Here is a 26857-nt window from a genome sequence, read left to right as displayed (position 1 = left end):
CCCCGACCCCCAACTCTGGGTAAGCTGGTCACAGCAGCTAGAATACTTTCTTGGTTCGATGTGCCTTAAAAGCCACATAAATATGTATTTTTAAAATTATGAGTGCAATTGATTTAAATTGCCATTAATCATGACACTTATCAGCTGTGCCGTCTGGATGGGCAATCATCTCTGGGAAGGCTCCTCCTCTCTGCCCCATGCTGCTCTGAGCCTCTTCTCTCCTCTCCATAATTTATCCTTCCTTTTGTTTGTCGGCCCTTGTCTCTCTCGGGTATTTCTCTCAAGCGCTGTGCAGTATAAACTCCAGGCACTGGCAGTGTGCTTGATTGTAGAACTTGGGTTTGGGGAGGGTCCCCTGAGCACAGCAACGGAGGTCCAAGGTGTTTGACGATCACCTTTAGAATCCAAAGTGCCCGTCTCGAGCGGAACACGGCTTGGGGCCCTCAGTGCTGGGGGGTCCTTCAATGAGTGCTGCTCATGCCCAGCACTCTGTATACCCTCTGCCCATGCCCAGGAGGCTGTCTGTTTGGCCAGAGAGCAGGGCCAAAGTCTGCACAGCAGCTGAGGGGACCCAGGGAAGAGGGCATACTCTATAGCGGAAAGGGACATGGGGGAACCATCTGACCACCTGCCTTCTCAGACTTGTCACTTTGAAAACTTGAAAATACAACAAACAGATCAGCCTTTCTTACTTAAGAATCTTGGAGAATACAATACCTAATGGGAGGAGGGTGATTTGATTATGATGGGCAGTGGAAGCTCTACCTGTATTTCATACTGAGGCGCAGCCCTTGTCTTTCTCCGTGTAAACCATTGGGACTTGCTGATAAAGAGTGTCACCAACTCCGTAACGTTCTGTCTATTGTCATTATAAAGTGGCTATGCCAATTAGCAAATCCATGAATCTGGGTCCGGGCTAGAGTGACATCAGGAGCGAGAATCACTTGTTCCTTAAGGCAGATCCCAGGCCTTGATTCCAGCTGTTACAATATCAAATTACTTCTTGATCTGGAACCCTGCTCTCTGATGGAAGGCAGAAGAAAACCAAACCTACTTGTGCAAGTTGAAGCACATTCTCACTTACGGACAGGCAACAGTGCTTCCTGAAGACAGGAGACGAGGGTTCAGATAAATGATTTGGGATGACAGTAGAACATCAGCAGGGCCCTAATTCATTTATTGGCTAATTGCTCTTCCTTGCTTTGGTCTTCAACCATGTACGTGCACATATCTGGCCATTGGTCCTGGGCGTTTACTGTCAGCAGCTCTCCAGCTTTCTGCATTTTTAGCTCCCACTCACGTCTTCTTCTGCTGACATCCTCTGGTCATAATCACGGCTCTAATGTCTCATTTGCTGAATTATATCGCAGCGGTTCAGTTGGAGTTGTGCCTTTGGAACCCCCGGATCCCCCATTTGTCTCACCCACCTCGCTCTCTTCTTCCAATTGTTTTTTCCCCTCTGCTGCCTGCACACCACTTCGGCTGATGATGGCCATAAAGCAGGTTGCCATCTCTGTACCACTTTACACAGAGGCCATCAGACAGTCACGGTGCTTTACCCCTTCATCTTTCAGGTACATACTTCACTCATGAAGCCAAAGGAGCCGATGATGCAGCAGACGCAGACACAGCTATAATCAATGCAGAAGGAGGACAGAACAACTCCGAAGAAAAGAAAGAGTACTTCATCTAGATCAGCCTTTTTGTTTCAATGAGGTGTCCAACTGGCCCTATTTAGACGATAAAGAGACAGTGATATTGGAACTTGCGAGAAATTCGTGTGTTTTTACGAATGGGTGGAAAGGTGTGAGGCTGGGAAGGCTTGGGATTTGCTGTGTAAAAAAAAAAAAGAAGAAAGAAAGAAATGTTCTTTGAAAAGTACACTCTGCTGTTTGACACCTCTTTTTTTGTTTGTTTGGTTTTTCAATTTTTATTTCTTCCTACCAAGTCAAACTTGGACACTTGGATTTAGTTTGGATAGATGGCAGAAAATTCTGTGCCTTGTTTTTCGTTTGTTGGTTGTGTTCCTTTTTTTTTTTTTCTTCTCCTCCCTCCTTTGTGCGCATTTATTTTTCCCAAAAAACTTTGGATTTTTTTTTTTTCCAAAATCTCCCATTTTGGAATTTGCCTGCTGGGATTCCTTAGAATCTTTCCCCCTCGCCGCCCCCCCCCCCGCCTTATTTTCTTATTGTTTTTCCTTTCCTTTGTTTATTTTTTGAAGTAACTGCTTTCTGTTCAAAATTCAGTTTCATAAAAGGAGAACCAGCACAGTTTAGATTTCATAGTTCAGAATTTAGTGTATCCATAATGCATTTCTTCTCTGTTGTCGTAAAGATTTGGGTGAACAAACAATGAGAACTCTTTGCTGCTGCCCATGTTTCAAATACTTAGAGCAGTGAAGACTAGAAAACTTAGACTGTGATTCAGAAACTGTTCTGTTTGCTGTGGAACTACATTACTGTACAGGGTTATCTGCAAGTGAGGTGTGTCACAATGAGATTGAATCTGTCTTTAATTCTGTATCTGTAGACGGCTCAGTATAGATACCCCACGCTGTCCAGAAAAGTTTGGGGCGGAAAGGACTCCTCCTTTTTCAGTGCCCTAAACAGACCTGACAGGTGAGGTCTGTTCCTTTTATATAAGTGGACAAATTTGAGTTGCCACAGAAGGGGAAGTAGGGAGGGGGGAAAGATAGTTCTGCTCTGGTTTTTTCTGTTCCAAATGATTCCACCCACCTTTCCCAATCGGCCTTACTTCTCACTAATTTGTAGGAAAAAGCAAGTCCGTGTCGTGTGCGAATGACTGAATGGGACAGGGTTTTTTTTTGTTTTGTTTTTGTTTTGTTTTGTTTTTTCCTTTGTGCTTAGTTAGGAAGGCAGTAGGATGTGGCCTGCATGTACTGTATATTACAGATATTTGTCATGCTGGGATTTCCAACTCGAATCCGTGTGAAACTTTCATTCCTTCAGATTTGGCTTGACAAAGGCAGGAGGTACAAAAGAAGGGCCAGTATTGTTCTCAAACTGGTCTGCTGTCCATCTCAGTTCTCGAAAGGTCAGATCAGAGGTGGAAAAACAGCATGTAGGGATTTTTCAGTTACTTAATCAAAACTCAAATGTGAGTGTTTTTATCTTTTTACCTTTCATACACTAGCCTTGGCCTCTTTCCTCAGCCTTAAGAACCATCTGCCAAAAAATTACTGATCCTCGCATGATGGCAGCCATAGCGCATAGCTACTAAAATAAGTTACCTTGAACATATCTTAGATGGGGAGCCTTGGAAAAAGGTAGAGGAGTCAAGTTACCATTTACATTTTTTTAAAGAAATGTGGGGATTTTCACTGAAATGTCTAGGAAATCTAGAAGTAGTCCTGAAGGACGAAAACTAAACTCTTACCATATGTTTTGGTAAGGCTCCAGACTCCAGAATACAGTCCCTATGGAAAGATGGCATCAAAAAACAGATAGATCTATATATATATAAATATATATTATATAACATTTTCAGTGAGTAATTTTGGATTTTGCAAGATGCATTTTTACTATTGTTACATTATGTGGAAAACTTACGCTGATTTATTTAAGGGGAAAAAAGTGTCAACTCTTTGTTGTTTGAAAGCGTGTTTATTTTTCTTGTCTTTATTTTAACCTTTGATAGAACCATTGCAATATGGGGGCCTTTTGGGAACGGACTGGTATGTAAAAGAAAATCCATATTGAGCAGCATTTTGTTTTTCCCTCTCCTATCCCTAGGCACTTAACCAAGACAAAAAGCCACAACAAACATCCCTTTTTCAGTGAATTTTATAATGTGCAGCTCTATTCCGAGCCCTTAGCACCCATTCCGACCATAGTATAATCGTATCGAAGGGTGAGAACCATTTAGCATGTCGTTGAAAGGTTTTTTTCAGTTGCTCTTTTTAGGAAAAAAAAAAAAACGAAAAAAAACACAAAACCCTACCATTGCTCACTGAATTGGCATCTCATTTTGGGGACCTCCCATCTTTCCGTTTTGAAAAGTGTACAGTAGTGCAGTGCTCCTGATGTGACTCTATGGCTTACAATGTTGACATGTCTCAGGTTCATGTGTTTTGATTGGTGTTTTCCGTCTCAGGTAGATTGCAAAGTGTAGGCCCCATGCATTGGAAAAAGATAATAATAATAATAAAACAAAGCAAAAACAGGAAATTATGGATTTTAGTTGTATATTGGTTTATGTATTTTTTTCTTAAGTATACAGTGCACTGTTTGAAATGTATTGTTGAGTATTACTTTGTACAGGTTGATCACTTTTTTTAGAGTGAAGAAAGAACAAACTTGTTTTTTGTGTTTTTTAAAGGAATATAAAATAATGAAGGATGTATAATTGATGCCAAATAAGCTTGTTCTTTAGTCACACCAACGTCTGACTTTTCCCTTTAGGCAGTTCTGTTTTTGAGGTGTACATGAACGATGTTACGGTGTATGAAACTCCATATCCATATGTTCCATTCCCATTTTGTATTGGTTCATGTATACCATTTTTACAAAAAAAAAAGAAAAAAAAAGAAGTACTATAAAATATCTGTCTTCTTAATAAAAAAATTAATGTTACAAAGTGATCCTTTTTTCTCATTATGGACTTCTTACGGACGTCTCGGCCTGGGAGAAGATGGGCCCCTGGTCCGGCTTCCTCCTTAGCACCTCGCGCAGGGCCAGGAGCACGGGCAGTAGATGCTAGGAGGTGCTGCCGGCTGGGCTTCTCGGGACCTCCTTCTCTCCTCCTCTGCTCATCCTTCCTGTCCTTGATTTCTCCTCCCCTCTCAGCGGACAGGTGGGCCAGGTGCTCTGGCATCGCGGACTCAGCCATCTGTGCAGGTGCGCAGGCTGCAGTGCGGGCCAGCCCGGGACGGCCCCTCCCATGGATGCGTCTCCCGCCCTCACTCCCCTGTTTCCACCCAGCACCCCACACCCACTCCCCTGTGTTGGCTGCTCCACTTGTCTCTTCCTTTGGGATTTCGTGTCTTCACAATTCATCCTTCTTCATTTCAAGTTCTCTCTCCTTTAACAAAAAGACGTGATCTGCAGAGGACGAGCCTGGCTGCCAACGGAAGATTGTTCTCACTTACTGTTTAGGCTGCTGGGGCTTCCGGGCCAGGTGTACAGCAGGATTCAGTCTGTCACCGTCCCCCTTGCCTTGCAGGCTGAGGCGAGCAATGACTGCACTTCATGGTGACTGATCTTTCAAATGCTCAGATCACACGTGAGCCGCCCCAAATGGCCCTTTCCCACCGTTCACCCAGCTGTGGCTGAGTTCCCCTTTTCTCTCTCGGGCAGGTGGTGGGGAAGGTGCAGCAGTGGGAGAAAAGGTAAGCTCCAGAAAAACCAAAGGCTGCGTACTTCATTTCAGCCCTTCCATCCTGGCCTGGTCTCTCGCCTGTCTCTGTAAAAATCTACTAATTGGACATGCAGTTACTGGGCGCCTGCTGTATGTTCAGCATCGTGAGAAACACAGGGAAGTGTAAGATCGTCTCTGGAGACCAACCGGGGCATCGGTTACACCCACATAAACACATGAAATGGTCCCCAGCTGTGGGGGGCACCCCAAATATGGTTAAGGGACCCAGAGAGTGCCATGGAAATTTCTTGGAGAACGGAAATCAGTGAAGCCTGGAGAGTCCAGACAGCTTCCTGGAGGAGCTGAGATTCCAGCTAGACCTTAAAGGATGGCTGGTGGAGAGCGAAGTGAGTCGGAGGTATAGACGGCAGTAAGCCCAGCCAGCCCACTGATTGGCATGGGAAGAATAAAGCAAAATCAGGAGAGGTGTGGAGCGTGGGATCAGTCTTCTAGCTGTTCTCAAAGTCCAGACAGGAGTCAAGATTTCAGGGGCCTCTCCCAGCCTCTGCCCCAAGGGCAGGGAGCAGTGGGGAGCCCTGATTCATCATAGCTCTCTAAAAAGACCTATAGGTGATAGAGGCTAGAGATCAAGAGTACGTGCTAAGAGACAGCCTGGCTTCCGATCTCCACTCCACCACTTGTTAGCTGTGAAACCTCGGGCGAGTTCCCCAACCTGCCCGGCCTTGGTCTCCTGCTCTGTAAGGGAGGGGTCACCGTGTTAGGAGAGAGAAGTGAGATTGGCAGTAAGTGCTGAGTGAATAATATGCCAGATGCAGAGTAAGCATGTTACATGTTAATCATAATACAGGATAGAGGCAAATGGTGGTTAAAGAGACAGAGGTTACCCAAGGCTACCAAGAAGTGGTCACGACTCAAGTGAAGGGAGCCCTCTGGGTTCCTGTGGACACCTCGTGCCCTTGGGAAGCTTGCCTTAGCATGTTTAAGGACCCCTTTGTCCTCACCACTCACTAGGGTAGCTATTCCAGGCCACGTGGCCCGTGGTATGTTTAGTGTCCCCAGCCCTCTCCCCTTGTCTGTAGCGTGAGGCTCCAGATTCAGCTGCGACCTGCAGAGAAAGGGAACCCAGGGTGTTCAGTGAACGGAGGCAGATGTGAGGTGGCGGCTTGCTGCACTTCTGCCGCTTGAGTCCCACAGGGTATGCAAGGGGAAGTTGCCAGAAGCAGTCCACGTCAGCAGGAGCTTGATAAGTTGCCCAGTCCTTCCTTTGGTGCGCGAGTGCAAATGGTCCTCATTTCCTCCAGAGAGTTTTCATGAAGGTTTTGGCCTGCTTGCCTTCTCCAAATACATCAACTGGAACCCCGAGGTGCCATGCGGATGTTAATTGGTGCAATCTTTCACTGTCCTCCGTCTACTGGCGATGTAATCCTTGTACTGCTGTGGACTTAGTCCACAGAGAAATGTTCCTTTGAGTCTGTCATCCAGAGCTTTAAAGCAACCAGGCAGTAACCATGCTACAGGTGGAAGGACCCTGCTTAAGTGAAGGCCTTTTGTTTCATTATAAAATTATGCCCAAGACCCTTTTTATACTCACACCTTTTTGCCAGGATGCCAAGTACATGGCCCTTAGTCATGAAGAGCTGGCTGCCAAATGCCTTCAGAGTGAAATTTGTATCCACAGCTGCACATGTATGGTTTGGAAATATTTCCCGAATGAAGTACTTGGATGTCCTGACACACTGTGCAGGAGAAGGGGAGGGGACTCTTGGCCGTCATCCAAAAGACTCTGTGGGCAATACATTGAAGTCGGTCGTAGGCATGTAGCAGGCACGTAGCAAGTAGTAGATCATTCCAGGGAGACAGCCCAACCATCTGGTTGCCCGAATCTCACTGTATACTTAGTCTGAACAGGTCACCAATTCTGTATTTCAACCTTGACATTTAGAAGTCCACCCTCAATATAGGTAGCTTTCGAGTTGGCCTTGAACAAGTGAGCCAGCCAGCCCTGAGTTTATTGCTATTAGTCCCATCGTTCTCAAGGACCCTCTGGGACAGAATATCTGTTCTTCCCTACAGAGAATGACATTTTTGCTAATGGCTAAGCAAAGCCTCACCATTGCCCACATACATTGTGAGGGGCCTTCCGAATGAGGTATGGCATGTTGCAAAAATTCAAACCATATTCCTTGCCTTGTGTTCATCTCAAAATTGTGAAGGGTGCCTCCATAAGAGCCACATGTCATCCCCACACCACATCGTTACACGTGCCAGCAAGAGGGTGTTAGGCACGAGGATAATGTCAGCACCCCAAAACTGAGACTTGAAAGCCAGAATCTTCTGTTTTCAAGTCTTCTAATCCTCAGCTTCCAGGCTCTTCTGTACACAGGAGACGTGATCTGGTTTGTTTTTTGTGTTTTTATTTTTCCTCCCAAAGCGAACATAACATGTCTACTGCCCCTGGTGGTCAGTGCAGGAAATGCAACTCGGACCTTCCATATTTAAATACAGAATTAATTCTAGCAAAGAACGGGACTTAATGTCTACTGCTTTTTCTCTTCACACACACGCACACCCACCCTCAACTCCCACTTTACTCCCTCCTAATCCTTGGAGGTGTTCGGCTGTGGGTGGTGATTCTGGGGAAAATGAAGACTACCACTGAGGGTCAAACCGACGCAGGACTCCAGCTGCCCTCCAAACGTGCACGGCTCACAATCATATTTCAGACATGATCGCCTTAAATCTTCTGTAAGTGCTATTTTCTCAGGTTAATTAATCACCAGGCTTAAACTTGCTGTTACCAGCAGGAAGCCCATCCTAAAGTCAGCAATGTTACGATTGCATCTTCTAATACTGTTTATCCTGCATTAGTGTTTACTTAGGGGGAAAATTGATCCGTAATTGATATTTCAGTCTTCCAGAGCTGGTGTTGGAAGAGTGTAATGCAAGCCTTTAATAGCAAGCAAATATTTAAATCCCTTAATGGTTACGGAATATTGAAATGTGTGACTTTATTACTCTTTTTGGTTTGTTTTCTCTGTGGTTGTGTATTTCATCATTTAAACTTGCAACGGATGCTGGCAGGCTCGAGTCTAGCTAATCCACAAAAGCTGTTTGCCCAGACACAGCAGCCCTGATTAAAAAGTATTGCTATGGAAGGGAGCCTTCTGTACTAATCAGTCTCTGTTAGCTAGTGACGAAATTACTATCCATCTCTCTCTCTCTCTCTTTCTCTCTCTCTCTTTCTCTCCTTCTCTCTAGGCCTGTTTTCTCTAACCTCCTCTCCCAGAATAAAGTGATGGGGGCAGCTGTAGTGTTGCAATTAGGAGCATGAATCTTTTATCGTTTGGACAAGGAAGGGAAAATGCCATTACTGTCAACCGAAATGTCCTACTTGGGTTTTTTTGCTCCTACTTCCCTGCCAAAGCCCATTGCTGCTGCTGAAAGTGTATAACATTCACAGCTGTTCTTGATGGCTTGATTCTTAACACAGCCAGAAATGTAGCCCGGGAGATGCTTAAGACAGTTTATGGAAAGTAATAGATTTCCTTGCAGAGACACCAATGCATCAAGAAGGGTTTTCAGTCACGCTAGACCCAGCCAAGATCACCAATTTTCTCCCTCTCTGGCTTCAGTAACAGAGGCTATTGCTTAAAAAAAAACAAAAACAAAAAACAAAAAGCAGGCCCTCTTGAATCCTCTGTGTTTTCCCGGTTGGTTTCTATCAGCACCCACAAGTCTCTGGCTACGGCGGCCTCTGTCTCACCACTCATCTCCAGCAGCCGTGAGATCTGACCAGAAGCAGTGCCTACAGAAGTGGAAAGGAAGGAATGCTGCAGAGAGGAGAAGAAGAACTCCCGGAAGAGCCAGCCACTGAGAGCTGAGACTAGGTCCACCAGCCGGGCTCCAGAGACAGAGGTGGCCATGTTGAAGGTCACCGCTACCGTACTAGCACAAAGGTGGGGTCCTTCCCTGTGTGGCATCCCCACGTGGCCATCAGGAATGCCAAGAAGTGGTGTAGGTAGTTCCTCTGAGCTTCAGCCAGCCAGCCCCATCACCATGCTGCCTCCCAGACCCAGCCCTTAGTTAGGAACCTCTGGGAAGGAAACACCCTCCCCTTGGCGGGTCAAGAGGGAGTAGCTTCTCGGACACAAGTGTTTGGAAGGCTGCAAGGAGGAAACAGCAAGCAGTGCATCACGAGGTTGCAGCTTTCAGACTGTTCCTGCAAATGCATGTCAAAAGCCATGTGTTTCTTCGCCCCAGAGTGCCTCCCCAGTCATGCCAGAAGGAAAGGTAGAGGCCACCACCAGCCAGATCTCCCTCGCCCTTCTGCCCAAGGTGCAACCACAAACACCCCCAGCCGTGTTGCCACCACTCCCCCACTGTTTTCATTCTCAGCTTCTCCTAAATGGAAACCATTAATCATACTAAACTGTGCAATGATTCCGCGATAAGGAGAACGCTGACGGCAAAAATCATTCTCCTTTGTTGTGCCAGGCAGGCAAAAGGCAGAAGTATTAGCTTGTTGCCCTGCCTGGCTCCTTGCAAATGCTGACCGTGTGTTTGCCCACGCAGCTGCCTCTATGCACACAGCTTATTTTAGCACCAGTCTAAGGCATGCGACTGTTGACAGAATACGAGGCGCCCAGCCACCTCATCCTTATTCTGAGGACCACCAGTAAACTTGTAACTGTGGGCGCTCCCCGAAGTCTTTCCCATCTCAAGGGCCCCAGAGCTGGGGGAGAAATGCTGTGAGACCCGGGGGAGAGATGCTGTGGGACCTGGGGGAGACCCGAGGTGGCCTCAGACAGGGTGAGCTTGTGAGGTAAGCTACGCCACCAACCACGCATTTCTGCCAGCTGAATTTTGGGAAGAAGCCAGGTGTGGGTACCAAGGAGGTTTTTGGCCTTTCAGAATTTGATGTCTGCTTTGCTTTCAACAAGCCTCTTTGTAAGCCACCCCTTCTGAATTAGAATCATTTTCCAAAAGCTCTTAAGCTATGATTAATGCCAGGGCTGTTTTTAACAATCATCCTGCCAGTCTTAAGCTGTAGTCATTTTCAATAATTTGGAGTGCTCAAAGGCAAGCCAGGAGTTTGTTGACAACAAAACCCATAAGAGCACAGCCAGGCAGCCACAAAAGATGGAAAAGCCAAGGGACCATTTGGGCTTAGCTGGCTTTCTGCTCCCAGAGTTTCACCACTAAAAGTTTGATTGAGTGCTCACAATGCATTAAGGATCCAACTGTGAACATGGCTTCGTGAGAGGGCTGCCAGCCTAGCTTTTGTGTGAGCAAATGAGCGTGTTTGGATGGCTCCTGGTTTATCTATGGACGTGTGTGTTTCATTCACGCCATCCCCAAACCAGAGAACCCTCATTTGTCTTCCCTTTGCCAACATCAAAACCCGGGAAAGAAAAGTAGTTGCTTTGCTCTGGGGCTGTTTTCTTCCCATGAATGCTGAGCAAGTCCTGAGCCAGGATTTAGGAACCCAGCTCCATGGATGGCCCCGGCCATTTCCCCAGCCATGTGTATTAAACTAGTGTTTTCTTTTTAATCTTGGCAATTTCATGCTAGAGTATCCATCTGTTTGAAAGCCCAAACTGAAGCTATGGCTTGAAATGTCCATGATCACAGATTTACTTAGACTCGGCTTCAGATGGCACTTATTTCTAGCTCATTACATCCTCCAGTAGGAAAGGGTCAGCTCCGGGTGATGGAGTTTAACCCAATGAATTTGGTGTGATTGATAGATGTCTGTATCTCAATCCAGCACTAGCTGTTACATGGGTTCTGTTGCTAGCCAGGAAGAATACAGATTTCTGTGTATAGCTCGGAGCTTTCACGAGCTAACTTCCAATAAACTTCCTTCAACCATGAATCACAACTGGAGCCCCAGTCCAGCGTCCAACATGGACTTAGAGGCACCTGTCATGTTCCCTCTTGGTCCCTACTGATTTCAAGCCCCTTTCTTCTGAAGCCAAATGGACAGATTTCTAGGGTTTGGTCTCTGGGTCATGCTTCTGTTTTGGCCAAAGAGAAACACATAGTCTACCAGTGACTCTCCACATCCCTGCTCTCCCCACCTCTTAAAGAGTTTTGCTGGTTTTTCCTGGCCACTTTTCAAGGGCCCCGTTGGGACATGGCACCTACCTTAGGATCACGAGGCTTTGGGGAAATGAAAAGTGTCCCCCAAACCTTCTTCTTCTCTTATATCCCCTTTCTAAATGAATAATCATCATCATTCAGTTGAACCAGAAATCTGAGAGTCATTCTTGATTCCTCCCTCGCCCTCATCTCCCACTTCCATCTGGTTCCTGAACCCTGCCCACTGCCCCCTAAACACTTCTCCAAGGTGACCCAGCCTCATCATTTCCATGTCATGCACCTGGTCCAGGCCCTTTACGTTCAACGTAAAGGAATGCATTGTAGGAATGCAATGGCCTCTTCTCTGGTTCCCCGGTGCCTCGGCCCCTAGCTCCATCATCAGCCCTAACTGGAGTGAATGGGGTCCCTCCCCTGCTTGGAAACCATTCCTGGTTAACCTTAGACTGCAGAATACAGTAAGTCCCCTCCGTATGAACCTTCAAGTTGAGAACTTTCAAAGATGTGAACGTGCATTTGCATGTCCAGTCCCGTAAGTTAGTTCACGTGTCTGGCGTACATTGTCACATGTGTGCATCCTCTACAAGGGGTTGTGCTTTTGTGTACTTTACTGTACAGGACTGTATAGAGTGCAGTAGTGCAGTATCTTTATTTCAAGCCCAGAATGTCCGGGAGCAAGTGTAAAAGCAGCGGTGACATAGCTGGTACTACTGTACTGTAAGATTAAAAATGTTTTATGTATTATTTGTGTGAAAAGTATTATAAACCTATGACAGTACAGTACTATAGAGACGATTATGTTAGTTGGCTACCTAGGCTAACTTTGTTGGACTTACGAACAAATTGGACTTACAAATGCGCTCTCAGAACGTAACTGGTTCGTATATAGGGGACTTACTGTAAATCCAAATGCTCACCATCTGCTATCAATTTAGTCTGGCCTTTCAGTCCCACCCTGTGACCCTCCACCTCCACTCACACCCCCTGCCCCCCGACCCCTACCTGACTTCCCCTCAAGTTCCATTTCGTCACTGGTCACACCTCTGTGCCTTGGAACATTCCGGGAGCATCTCCTCCCTTAGGTTACTGCTCTGTGCTTTCCCAACCTCTCATGCTTACTGCAATTCATGTCCTTATCACATATCTGAACTGCTTGTTTACCTTTCTGTCTCCCTCAGTAAAACAGTAAATTCCTTGAGAATAGAGACTGTGTCTCATCCAGCTCTGTATCTGGAGCTGGAAGCCAAGCACAGTATCGGGCCCTGTGCTCAATAAATTATTGACTAATCAGAGAGAGTTTTTTTTCATCTGGTTGGACTGGTCTTTCATCTGTTCGTCTTTTTTCCTGGAAATATCCTGGTAATATCCTGGTAAGGCCTGCTTTCTTTCTTCTTTCTAACCAGCAATTCTATAGTTTTGAGAACTCCCTCTGTCTGCTTTGTAAATGTTTGTCTCAGTGTGGTTTTGATTTTGTTTCTTGCTGTCCTAGTCAACATTCTTTCTTTCCCATCTCTCCCTTCTTCTAGCCCTCTGGGCTGCTTTAAGGTCAATATGTATAGTGCCTATGTCTTATAAACATTTCAAGAGCCTGGAAAGAAAAAATATGAGCTCCAAAAGACAGAGAATGGAAGTGTAAAATCAAAATTATTAAATGTTTAAATATCTACAAAACCATACCCCTGTCAACCAGCAAACTGCAACCAAACTGAACTGGTAAATAATCAGGAATAAATTGTATTCAGTGTGGGACTGTAAGGTATTTGATACATTGTGGGCACAGCTTCCTTACAAAGAGGTCCTGGGGCCTGCAAAGGTTTAAAACAAGCCCACCTCCCTCTGCTTTCCTTTTTCCTTTCTTTCCTTTTCCTCTCTCTTCTTTTCTTTTTTCTTTTCCTCTCTCTCTTTCACCCTTTCTCCTCTCCTTCTCTGAATCTCTCACCCCAACCCTGGGTACCTAGACCAGGTTCTGGAGAGAACCAACCAGAGAAAGGCCCAGACCTGCCAGGTGGGCTGAGCACAACTGTGGTGTGAGCCATCAAGCCCTCCTGGAAGGCTGACACTTTGAAGAATCTGATGAGCATACTCAGAAGCTCAGGATGGAAAGCCAGGCTGACCCAAATAAGCATAGAACCTCACACGTTTTCACTAGCAACTACTTTTCCTGGTTTCAGCAACTGCAGTCTGTGAAGACATCTGACCTGCACACCCAGCTTCCATTCTGTAGAGCAAATTGTCAGCGTGGACATGTTGGGCTTTGGAGGGCAGGTGACTTCTCTGCCCTGCTGTTATCTCCTGACTTTGGGGGTTTGTTTTGGTGTGTGTGGGAGGGGGTAGGCTGGTGGTGGTGAGCTCCCACTCTAGGAACCAGTATTCATGAGTACTGTTTCCAGCTGTGCCTCTGATTCAGCCCGTGACCTTGGGCAAATCACTTCCTCTGTGGGCCTTGCTCTCCAGCTATAAAGAGCCTCCACCCCAAAATGTTTCCAGTTACTTGTTTGTGAAGTACTTTGACATCTAAGGTCCAAAGCACGGTAAAGTACTGCTGTAGTTATAGTGCATTTAAAACCCCAAATAAAATGTGTTGTTAGCTCTTGAGTTGAAAATTAAAAAGGTGTTATAATTGACAACTAATTCCGCTGTTGCTTTATGGTATCCTTGTCATGTTGAAATAGTCCCGTTTTTGCCATTCTTCTTTAAAAATAAATAAAGGTTCCTTTGTGAAGAATGGATTTCATTTAGTAAATAATTTTTTTATTTTTATTATTATTTTTTTGTGGTATGCGGGCCTCTCACTGTTGTGGCCTCTCCCGTTGCGGAGCACAGGCTCCGGACGCGCAGGCTCAGCGGCCATGGCTCACGGGCCCAGCCGCTCCGCGGCATGTGGGATCTTCCCGGACCGGGGCACGAACCCGTGTCCCCTGTATCCTGTATCGGCAGGCGGACTCTCAACCACTGCGCCACCAGGGAAGCCCCATTTAGTAAATAATTTTGACTTGTGTAATTACTTCTGTGACTTCTCTTAACAACTTAGCTTAGCCGAAGAAAGCCTCACCCCCCGCCACCGTCCTCTGTCCCTGGCGCTCCATAAAGTAATTGTGTAATTAAGAAGAAGTGGCTGGAGCATCACGTTTCTCTATATTTTAAGTTGGGAGTGTGACTTTGACTCCCCGCTTGCTGGAGTGGGTGAGCCAGCCGGTTATTAAAAAAACAATTATGCTGTTAAAAAATCAGGAGCTCCACAAGTGAAGAGCATCGATTGAAGAGAGCTGGTCAGTTATCACCAGAAGGTCCTGACAACACACTAATAGGTTTTTCTGAAGATCCAATCAAATTTTCTAGGCAGAGGCTTGAGGTGTTCCACATGGGATAATGCTTGTCCTGGCCGGTATTGATTTCAGTGTGGCTCTCCCCTCTTTCCCCTCTTGCTGGCACGCACTCTTCAGCTGCTACTACCTTTTTCTTTTCTTTTCTTGTTTCTAATAAAGACTTGAGCACTGTATTTCGTGTTAACAGTTTGATGGGGGAGGGGGCTCCTCGAAAGCCTTGTCTGCCCTTGACGGTGCCTCTCCACACTATCTCCTTTGTTACTCCAGCCTTAAAGTCAGATATAGCATTGCTGCTTTCTTCTCTGCTTCTCCCTGACCTTGTGGATTTTATTCTCATGGCAGCTCCCAGCCCAGCCAGCAGCCCCTCTTAGAAGAGATTCGGTTAGAAAGACTGCAGGAAAAGAGGGATGAAGCGCTTAATGTCACACATGTTTCCAGTCTCCTCCGGGGAAGTGAATTCCCTGGGCAAGGAGAGGGTGTCGGGTCCACGTGTGAGTGCGTGTGCGTATGTGTGTGTGCATGCGTGCATGTGTAGTGGGAGGGAAGCAAGTCTCCCAGATACAGTTGTATAGATCATTCATTTGACCACAGTATCAGATCAAGCGGGTGCGGGGGACAGAGATCCAGCCCAGCCTCTGCTAGTGAAACTTGGGAACTTGATGCCCAGTTGCATCTGCTTGGAGGAAGGCACGCCTTTTTTCCAATCCTCACAAAGATGCTGTATAAGAGAAGTGGCCTGGAGAGAAGCAGTGGAAAGCCAGAGCCTCCAGGCTCCTGAGTACCTCAGCTACTGCTCCATCTGGGCCCTGGCCTCTCCCCATGGACAAACCTGGACAGCAAAGTTAGCAACACAGAACACTTCTTGCAGCCATTCCATGATCCTGGGAGCATCCCATCATACTCAGGGACCCCAGGGAGGCTTTTGAGGTTTCTACCAAGTCAGAATGCACCTCACCCACCCAGCCCCTTTGGCCACTTTGTCCTACTGAGAACCCCCTCACTTGCACAATGGCCCTTGCTCCCCGGCCCAATGTTTCAAAGAACATGGGCTTTGTTATCAGTAGAGCTGGGTTCAGCTACCAACGTCTTCCCTTAATAAAAGTTGACTATGGACAAAGTCTTGACTATAGGCAAGACTCTGAGTCTCTTTCTTCATCCTTAAAATACCCACCTACCACCAGGCTGTGGGGACCACGAAGGTACATGCCATGCTGCCTCACAGATGGTAGTTATAGGTTATCGTCAACATTCTAGGCCCCTCCCTGGGGCTTCCCAAACCCTGCCTGTAGCCCCTCAACAGACTTGCGCCAATTAGCACCTGGTTAGACGCTGACACATTTTCCTCCCCTGGTTTCAAGCGTGTGTTTTGTTGCCACAGCAGGGTGTTGGTGCCTTGCACAGTGGGGTCACATCCCACACTCATCCTGGATTCCCCAGAGCCCTAGGGTACACCGAGCACACAATGACTCCCCCAAAACTCCTTGATTTCCCTGGGCCTTTATTGTTACACAATTTTTCGTCTGTAGCACTGCCCACCTAGGAAGAGACTTAAATGGACTCTGCAGCTCTGGCTGAGTTCATCCAATCACAGAATGCAGAGTGTCAGATCTGCAGAACACCTCAGAGCTCGCGGCGCACCCCTCTGGTTTTATACACGTGGATTGCAGGCAGCCTCACAGACAAGGACCAAATACCAGCCACCCAGGGGCTGTGATGCCGACCCCCACCTCCCCCAGCCAGGACTCCTGAGCCAAGTTTATGAGGGAAGGGCACTTGCCCCTCACCACCAGGCAGCACACTGCAGGCCAGAGGGTCTCCAATGGTGGGAATAGACCCTACAGCAGGGTGTCACCTGGAGCTCATGAAAAATGCTAATTCTCAGCCCCCGCCCATATCTATTGAATTGAAAACTGGGAATGGGGCCTAGCCCTCTGTATGTCAGGGAGTCCTCCAGGCAATTCTGATGCCTGCTCTAGTATGAGAGCCCCTGGCTGCTAACAAACCCGCATTTACATCCAGGTCCTACTTACTGTGGAGCATTAGTAGCTTCATTGGGAAAGTAGGAAGCAGGGCTCACCTTGCCAGGCTTTCCTGCACCCTAGCCGAGGTGACACGCCTGGTACATAGCAGGCACTTAGGAAACGTTCGCTGAATTTGAGCTGCCACTTGTGTTGGGTGAGTGGCTGAATGGCTAATTGCAAAGCTAATTGGAGGACATGCAACTTTCATCGGGAAAAACAAATTTATTAAGGCCTAAATGCATGATATTCTGTTCTCTGTATTCTGAGAAAAGAAGCACGCCATAAACCTGGGAAGATGCAGTAGAGTGCACAGGCCAAAGGTTTGGAACCTGGAAGGATCATGGTCCAAAGCCAGCACCTCCACAGTGCACTCACTGGGAGACTCTCGACCTACACCCAATGACACGCTCATTCATTCAGCAGATATTTGGGTGGGGGGCTGCTACTATGTGCCAAGCAATGTGCTAGGCATGGAAAACACACAAGCGAACCAGCTGGACCAGGTCCCCGTGGCAGAGCAAATATTTCACTCGTTCCCCTATACATCCCAGCCTCCTAGCAGCTGGGCAGACAATGTGAAATGGAGCAGGAGGGATGCCCATCATCTGGGGCTGAGCCCACGATTTCCCTGCTCACACCTGATTCTCCAGTCTTTCTCTTCCCCTCCTGCAGCCTCCAAGGAGCCTTGGTGTTCCAGATGGTGCAGCCACAAGGCGCTGAAGCCCCCAATGACCTGGATCCCTGAGTGACCAGGTGGAGGAGAGGATTTCGTGGTCCCACATGGGGCATATGTAGCAGGAGAGAGAAAATGTGCGATTTGGAATTTACGTTCCCACTGCTTAGCCCAGCGTCTCCTGACGAACACAGGCTCTGTCTATGAGTCTTGCACTCTAATAAGACAGAAAACACACACACAGTTGAGTGTTTAGTCACAGTTGTAAGAGATTTAATGAAAGAGACACAGGGGTTGTTATCAAAGCATACATTACTGGGGTCTTATCGAGTCTGGGGGACTCCAGGAAGGCTTCTCTTTAGAAGTGCAGGTTGAGACCTGAGGGATGAATAGAAATTATTTGGGCAAAAAGGGAAGGGGAGGTCAAGCCCAGGCAGAAGAAACAGCATGTGCAAAGGCCCTGAAGCAGGAGGATGCATGACATGGACAAAGAACAGGTTGGCGAGGTGATAGGACCAGGCGTGAGCAAAAGGTGAATGAGGAGGTGTGTGAGAACAAGACCATGGAGCATTTTATAAACCAGTCAAGAATTTGGGGATTTATTATAAAACAAAATGTGAACTGAAAGTTTTAAACAAGGCAGCAACAAGAAATCTGCTTTTTAAAATTCTTTGAGCCTCACCTCCTCATCTGTACAATGGGCATAATAATATATATGCTTCAAGATCTGTGAGGATAGAATGAAATAAGCTCTGTAAAACGTGCTGCCTGGTGCACTGTTAACCTAAAAGGATCCAGCCTTTTCTCTTTGTCTGGTTCCCTCCTGCCTGGAGTTTACTTCTAGCACAAGCACTCTGCATGTTCTTTGTGGGGGATGCTGAGATCTGAGGAAGAGACTCAAAATACCTTTGCAATAAAATAATAGCTAAAGTTTGTTGAGCACTTACTGTATGCCAGGTACTGTTCTAAATATTAACTCACCACCGTCCTCTAAGATAGGTTATTATTATTATACCCATTTTACAGATGGAGAAACCTGGACACAGACTGATTCAACTATGTACTCAGGATCACACCTGGTCAATAACGGAGCAGGATTTAAATCCAGACACTCCATTGTCAGATCCTCTCTCTTAATTACGACATTTCACTGCCTCTTTGAAAGACATAGGATTTTAGGGACACAAAGTGATCAGAAGGAACAGCTCTAGCCAGAACCAAAGGGGTGAGAGGAAGAGACAGACCCAGCCTTGGTGCTGAACAGACAGCCTGTGAGAACCGTGGGTGCGTCGCTCCCTGTTACAGACCATCTGCCCTGCAAGTCAGAGGCAGAATTTCAGACCACCAGGGCGTTGCCTGGACCCCACAGCACCCTGGGCTATTCTCTAAGTCAGCTCCATCTGCCTTGCCCACCCCTTCTAGAGATGATCCCCGCCAGCACAGCCCCACTGCACACGGGTCCCTGCTGGGTGAGAACCTGGGAGCCACAGGAGGCATTCGTGGGGGTGTGTCCCCTTAAGAGGAGGCCGGCGGGCTTGGCACGGCCTGGGGGAAGGTGCCCGAGGCACATGGCGTGGGCAGAGCCCTCTATGAAGGCCGGCCTAGCTGGGCTTTGAGGCCGGCTGGCATGATGGCCGCCTCACTCCTGCAACTCTCTGCAGTCAACCAGAAAGTCAGAAAATGTGCTCGGCGACCAGCGAAGCAGATGGTTGAGAATATCATGTGTCTACAATATTTATGAAATGTGAGCCGAGCAGAGCTGTGGCGGAGACTCCCGTCCCAGGCAGAGTAATTCAGCCCTGTGTGATGAACAAGATTGTAATTGGGGTAGTTCCAATTTACTAACCATTTGCAAAAGATTACATACCTCTCACATATTATCCTCTCCTAATCTTACTTTAATGAACACTACTCTATCTGGATGTATAATTTCAGGCCGGGGGAGGCTGGAAAACAATTTCTAGCCTAGAAGGCAAAGCTGTAGCTAATACATTAACAACCAAATTAGAGAGAAGGAGAGTAACTGTGAGATCTATAGCTGAAGTCATTTAAAGTCTCCCTCCCCTTCCTCGCATTAACAGACAGATGTACAGCTCCTGTGACAACCAACCATGTGGATATGGGGGTTGAGGACCTTCCCTCCACGATGGCAACCTCACCTGAAACCGTTCTCTTCACCTAAAGAGGGGCCCCCCATGAATGTGCTCCTCAGCTGGTCTTCACTGCTGGCAATGGGCCTCCTTGAATTAGGAGGGAAGCAAGTCAGATTAGCAGAAGAACTTCCAGGGAGTACTGAGTTGGTAAGCACGCCTTCCCTAAAAGCCCAAGGCTAGGAGGGATCTTGAGTTAATTAACCCAACTCTACCTCAGTTTCATCATCTATGAAATGGGAGCGGGGTGGAATGATAATGCTGCTAATTTATTCCTTCACCCAACAATTTTTATTGAGACCTACTATGTGCCTGGCACTCTTCTGGGTGTTGGGGAGACAGAAGTTAAGAAAAAAATGAAGTTCCTGCTCTCATGAAACTTACGTTTTCTTGGGGAAAGAAACACAACCATCCAGTATATTAGATGATAGGACAAGGACAGGCCCCTGCCTCTAGAGGACTCATGATGGGCTTGCACCCCTTCAAAACCGAGGGTGACACAGCTGACTTCACAGCCCTTGGACCTGGGAAAGGCCTTGGAGCCAGCATCCTGCCTGTGGCAGGAATGGGGGTGGTGCAGCCCTGAGGCGTCCCCACCCTTCCACCGGTTCCCTTTGTGAAGAGCAGTTTGCATTTGAACTTTTTTTGTTTGTTTGTTTGTTTTGTTTTTTTTAACATCTTTATTGGAGTATAATTGCTTTACAATGGTGTGTTAGTTTCTGCTTTATAACAAAGTGAATCAGTTATACATATACATACGTTCCCATATCTCTTGCATATCCCTCCCTCCCACCCTCCGTATCCCACCCCTCTAGGTGGTCACAAAGCACCGAGCTGATGTCCCTGTGCTATGCGGCTGCTTCCCACTAGCTGTCTATTTTACGTTCGGTAGTGTATATATGTCCATGCCACTCTCTCACTTTGTCACAGCTTACCCTTCCCCCTCCCCATATCCTCAAGTTCATGCTCTAGTAGGTCTGTGTCTTTATTCCCATCTTACCCCTAGGTTCTTCATGACCTTTTTTTTTCTTAGATTCCATATATATGTGTTAGCATATGGTATTTGTTTTTCTCTTTCTGACTTACTTCACTCTGTATGACAGACTCTAGATACATCCACCTCACTACAAATAACTCAATTTCGTTTCTTTTTATGGCTGAGTAATATTCCATTGTATATATGTGCCACATCTTCTTTATCCATTCATCGTCATGATGGACACTTAGGTTGCTTCCATATCCTGGCTATTGTAAATAGGGCTGCTATGAACATTTTGGTACATGTCTCTTTTTGAATTATGGTTTTCTCAGGGTATATGCCCAGTAGTGGGATTGCTGGGTCATATGGTAGTTCTATTTTTAGTTTTTTAAGGAACCTCCATACCGTTCTCCATAGCGGCTGTACCAATTCACATTCCCACCAGCAGTGCAAGAGTGTTCCCTTTTCTCCACACCCTCTCCAGCATTTATTGTTTCTAGAGTTTTTGATGATGGCCATTCTGACTGGTGTGAGATGATATCTCATTGTAGTTTGGATTTGCATTTCTCTAATGATTAGTGATGTTGAGCATCCTTTCATGTGTTTGTTGGCAACCTGTATCTCTTCTGTGACATCCCAGACTTTGGGGGAGGCAGCAGCTGCCCAGCTTCCGCTGCAGAGAGCAGAGGAGGCCGTGCCCAGCTCCCTCTCCTGCCCAGAGCTCTGTCCCTGGCCAATGGCAGTAAGAAGCCTCCTTCCACTGGCCCAGCCATTCACCGTGGCAGCTTGTAAAAGGGGCCAAGGACCCAGGAGGAGGTCAGGGAACACAGGCAGCAGAAGACAACACTTGCAATCCTGGAAACAACCCTCTGGAACACCTCTGGTTGTCAATGGCAAGGCAGGGCAAGACCGCAGGGGAGAGGTGCTCAGCCTTACGTTGCCTTCCATCTGAGGCTGCACAGAAATGCTCTCAGAGCCTTCGCTACCCACCTTCTCTGCTGCCTCTTTCTAGCAAGAGAGGACGCGGGCCTTGGGGGGAGAGAGACATTTGAAACCAGTCAGACTCGGGTTCAGATTCAACTCCCATGTCTGGCCAGTGGTGATCTTGGCAAGGCCACCAAACTTCTGTGTGCTTATTTTAGGATCAAACACCCACCTCCTAGGTCTGAATGGAGGGATACTGAAACAGTATTCCAAGAGTGTCCAGAGGTGGGCCCAGCCCGTAGAGGAACTTCACAGATAGATTCACCGCCACCTCAGAAGAGGCACATTCAGAGTCTAGCCCACTCTGCGATTCTAGAAAATTCTACCAAAAAGGAAGTTTTGAAACTTCCTGTAGTATCCAGTTTCATGTTTCAACAACTCCCCTCTATTGATAATTCTTTTTTCAGGTCTAGTCTGAGTCCCTCAAGCTGCAACTCAAGTTAATTTTCGTTAAGTCTCCTTTTCAGAAGAGACTGAGAACCACCCAGTCTCCTTCTGATATTTCTTCGGAAGTATAAAGACGTTTTCCCTCCAGCTGTGAAGTATAGAACAGTGATGCTCACTTGATCCTACACCTGCTTCTGAGGAGAAGACCATGGGTCCAGAGGGGCACGTGCCCCAGATTCATGAAGGTGCACCTGTGGCAGGTGCAGGGACCAGAACCCAGGCCCTCTGACTCCCTGAATCTGGCTCCCATGATCCGGCCTCCTGTAATCCCAAGCGCTCTGCCTTCTCTGAATTCTCTGCATTATAGAACATTCTTTGCTCCTTTTTTTTTTTGGATTAAAAGAAGGGTGGGTATGAACTGGAGGAAAAAAAGAACTTTCCAAGAAGCCTAAACATGTCACCATTCAAGGAAGAGACGAGACACCCGGCTGCAGTTCAGTCAGGGCAGGAGCGCTGGGACCCTCGAGCTCGCCAAGATACACGACTGGGCCGCCCAGCATCCCCGCCCCGAGCATCCCCCGCCCTGCGCATCCTCTGCCGGCCCGCGCCGCTCCTCATCTGTAAGCCACGGCTGCATTTCCAGCCACTTGCTGTCCCATAATCAGCACCATTATCTCTGGATAATTTTCCCTTCTCTCGGCAATTCGGCCTGTGAAAAGAGCCCGAGGAAGGACCGATGTTTCTGAAACTACGAGGAGGGGGGACGTGGCCTTGATTGCAAATGAAAAATTAAGCCCGCGCGTCTCGCATTCATGCCGGCGTGATTGCGCGCCCCCCGCCGGCCCACCCCGGCTGCCTGAAGGGTAGCAATGATCTGTCTACCTTTTCTTTCGCTCGCCTCGCGTTTAGCAAATCTATAATGCATTTAATCGCCGAAAGCCTCAGCGCTTGGCTCTAAATGCCTGATTTGCTGTCGAGAGCTCCTATAATTCTCTCTCCGCCTTCCCTGTCGTCGAACCCCAGGCTTTTGTTTGTCCCATGGGCGGGGCGCCCGTCAGGGTGGAGCGCACTGAATTGTGTGTTTGATCCTCCTCTAGAGGGGGAGGAAGAAAACAACGCTGGAGGGGCGCCAGCTCACCCCACAGGCAGGCTGCCGGGGGAGGCGGGAGCATCCCCTCCCTCACACAAAACCCGCCTGCGCTACCAAGATGACAAGGAACCAGCTCCTTCCTTAAGGGACTCGCAGGCTGTTGCGGGGAGACAAACTGATACACGAGTAACTACCGCACAATGGAGTCAATGTCTTAATAGAGGTGTGTGCCAGATGCCGGGAGAGCGCAGAGGAGGAAGTGGCTCAGGTTCTCTGGGAAAGCTGATGAAAGCTTCTGCAGCCTCTCGGGCTGAGCAGAAGTTCATCGGGTGGGCAGTCTGAGACCGGGCGCTTCCGGCTGGGGACAGTTGTGCCACGAGGGTGACCTGTCTGGGAGATGGCCACGAGTGGGATGACGGTGAAGCTGTGCAAGGAGAGTGCTGGAGTGGTGGAAACTGAGAAAGAAAGGAGAGCCCCCAATTCTGGGACTAAGATCTTGTGCTGTGACCATGGAGAAGCAATGGAGGTTTCATGCAAGAGTACACATACATATGCAGAGAGACATAAGGTCCTAGATGTATAGATACAGATACACACATATACACATGTATACGCATCTATATTTAAAAGTATATATCTATTTTCCTATTTATATAGCTATTATATGATTTACTTTATATATTGTATTAGTTTGCTAAGGCTGCTCTAACAAAGTATTTTAGACTGGGGGTGGAGGGCTGCCGAGGAGGAGGGGGCTTGGCTGGAAGTCCAAGATCAGGGTGTTTCTTCTGAGGCCTCTCTCCTTGGTTTGTAGATAGCTGCCTTCTTCTGTGTCTTCACATGGTTTTCGTGTGTGTGTGTGTGTGTGTGTGTGTGTGTGTGTGTGTGTGTGTGTCCTAATCCCCTTTTCTCCTAAGGACATCAGTCATATTGGACTAGGGCCCACCCATATTACCTCATTTTACCATAAAAACCTCTTTAAAGGCCCTAAATCCAAATGCAGTCAGATTCTGAGGTATTGGGTGTTAGGACTTCAATAAATGGAATGGTGGGGTGGGAGGGGCACAAAGAATTTACATTGATTTGTACATTGATTAATTTTAATTTTCCTTCCAGAAGTATTCCCCAGTGCTTAGACTTTCCCAGCAGAAGCTTGATGGGAGAGGAGGGCACTGCTGCAGATGCACTGCCACCCCCTTCCCCAGGGCAGCAATGACATGTCTCACCATCTGCTCTTACCACCAACTCTTGGGCTTTTGTACCATTTAGCCCAGTTGTTCCACTGGCCCCAGAAGCAGCCTTGATTATCAGGTAAAACCCAGGCACCCCTCAGTTCAGAGGATCAGAGATCCTCAGAAATGCCAGGCAGATTGTGGTCTTTTCTAGAATGGAAGTGCCTCACCTCCAACCAGGATGGGGGCTGAAGCCAGATAATTGGGCTTCTTGACTCCTGTAACTGCTTTTTCTTGGTCAATTAGGACTCTTCAGGTTGTAAGTAATAGACCACAAGTCTCCAATAGGCTTAAAATCAAGAGAGGATTTTATTGGTGTATGTAACTGCAAATTCCAGTGGATAGACCTAGATTTTCAGGAGAAGCTGGCTGTGGGGGTGTATGACATTTCCATCCACTAGCTCTGCTCTCTGTTTTTATGTCAGCTTCTTTCTCAGGCAGGGCTGAGGTTGTGGCAATATGACTGGCCTCAGTTCTAAACCCACGTCCTGCCAGGCCAAGTCCAATGTCACACACAGAGAGAAAAGAGTTCTCAACAGGCTCATTAAAAAAAAATTAACATTTGAATGTCTTGTGTCTCATTGGATCTGTCCAGGTCACAGGAACATCTCCAAAACCATCACTGTGGCCAGGGAAATGACTGACCATTCCAGGGTTACCTGACACACCCACCCCCATGGAGCCAACTACATCCAAGGCAGGGGTAGGAGTGATTCCCCAGAGAGAAGGTGGATTTCTTTTCCTCCAAAGAAAGCTGTCTGAATTGCCGCTGGTTAGTAAAGGCAAAAAGCATCCACTATAGAATCTGAGAGAAGAGCTTTTGAAACAAAATCTTAGCAAACAATCATGTATGAGACTGTTCTGATTGAATGGTAGCATTGAATGCAATTATATTACAAGTTTGCTGCTTCTTACCTAAACTAATTTCATTTCTGTGAAGTGGAATATTGTTTTGAAAAGAAAAAAATAATAAATACTTTTCGTAAGCACTTTGAAAAAGTACAGTACAGCGGTTAAGCAAGACCTAAAACTCTCAAGCCCCACTCGGCCATTTGACAGTCATTTGATGTTGTCAGTGACTTAACCTCTCTGCACCTGTTTTCTACTTACTCACTAGGGTTAATAAAAGCTGCTTCTCATTATGAGCCTTCAAAGAGAGGATGGGCACAAAGCACTTAGCACACAGAGCCGGTAAATGTGAGCTGTTATTTTTAAGAGATTTCAAGACGTCACGGACTCACTGCAGTGACCCTGAAAGGCTGTTTCATCTACATTTTCCAGTTGAGAAAGCTGAGCAGAAAGTGGGTAAGCAGCTACTGCAAGGTCACGCGGCTCACTAGGCACAGAGGTAGTTTGGAATCCAGGACCCCTAATTCCCAGGGGAGCCAGCTGCCCCATGTTTTCTCCTGCAGCAGTCCAGGATGATGACCCCATGCCGGGGACATGCAGTCCCCAACCCAAGTCTCTTTGAGCATCTGCTGGGAGGTGAGCTGCATCTTTGCCTTTGTAGAGTCTCCTGCATGGTGAGGGGTGAGCTCTTGTCCTTGAGCTCTAGAGGCCTGGTGTGTGTGTGTGTGCGTGTGTGTGTGTGCGCGCGCGTGCGTGCGTGCACGCTTGCACGTGTGCTCTGGCCCCATCTGGCCATAAGCATGGAGCAGGAGGCAGCCTCCAACCTGACCCTGAACCTGTGTCATCTCCACTACCTGAGAGGCATCACTTTGTCAGAGTGGCCCTATGCACCCCATGGTTTCAGGCCCCAAAAAGGTAAGCAGAGAATCTTGTTAAAGGCTACAGATCCTGACAAGAGTCCACTCTCCTCTGTACAAGGCAAGAGCTGGATGCTCCTGTGATTCGTGTCTTCTTGAGAGAAGGTGTAAGATCTTACTCTGGTTATTTAGGGGTAGAAGCCAACCTCCAACCCTGATAAACCCAGCGCCTTTGGCCTGCAGAGTGCTGGTGCCCTGAGCCCAGCTCCCTGAATGCCTGCAGACATCCTTGGAGAGGACACAGCGTTTACAGTGAGGCCTCCTTCTGCCTCATCCGTACCAGTCATGTGCCTGGGGCAAGTCCCTTGTCCTTTCTGAACCTGTTTCCTGCCCCGTGAAATGGAGATAAACCAGCTATCTCGGAGCGACTGTCTTAGTCTGGTTGGGCTGATATAACAAAATACCACGGACTGGGTGGCTTATAAACAACACAAATGTATTTCTCCCAATTCTGGAGGCTGGAAGTCTTCTAGATCAAGGTGCCAGCAGATTCCTTGTGGTGAGGGCCCACTTCCAGATTCATAGATGGAGTCCTCTGGCTGTGTCCTCACATGGCAGGAGGAGTCTGGGAGCTCCTGAGGTCTCTTTTTATAAAAGGGCACTAATCCCATTCCTGAGGGCTCGACCTTCATGACCTAGTCACTTCCCAAATCCCCCACCTCTAATACCATCACATTTGGGGTTGGGACCTCAAAAGATGAATTTGGAGGTGGGACACATTCAGTTTGTAGCAGATGCCATAAAGAGGAAATGAAATGATGCATGTGAAAACTACTTTTGCAAACCATAAAGTGCTCTATGATGCTATGACTG

The 26857-nt window shown here is 47.3% G+C and overlaps 1 protein-coding gene across 4 annotated transcripts in view; it reads left to right on the top strand.

Moving 5' to 3' along the window:
- The window catches only part of CADM1 (cell adhesion molecule 1), a 333644-nt gene extending 329044 nt beyond the window's left edge, over positions 1-4600 (top strand). For all 4 annotated transcript variants that reach the window (XM_082626965.1, XM_082626966.1, XM_082626964.1 and 1 more), the window contains one exon: positions 1575-4600. In XM_082626965.1, coding sequence (XP_082483091.1) covers positions 1575-1693 — 119 coding nt within the window. In that variant the 3' untranslated portion in view covers positions 1694-4600. The remainder of the gene's footprint in view (positions 1-1574) is intronic.
- Positions 4601-26857: the final 22257 nt, after the last annotated feature.

The sequence above is a fragment of the Mesoplodon mirus genome (genome assembly GCF_964341445.2).
Source record: "Mesoplodon mirus genome assembly, chromosome: 7".
Lineage (NCBI taxonomy): Eukaryota > Metazoa > Chordata > Mammalia > Artiodactyla > Ziphiidae > Mesoplodon > Mesoplodon mirus.
This window is presented reverse-complemented; position numbering and strand designations above follow the sequence as displayed.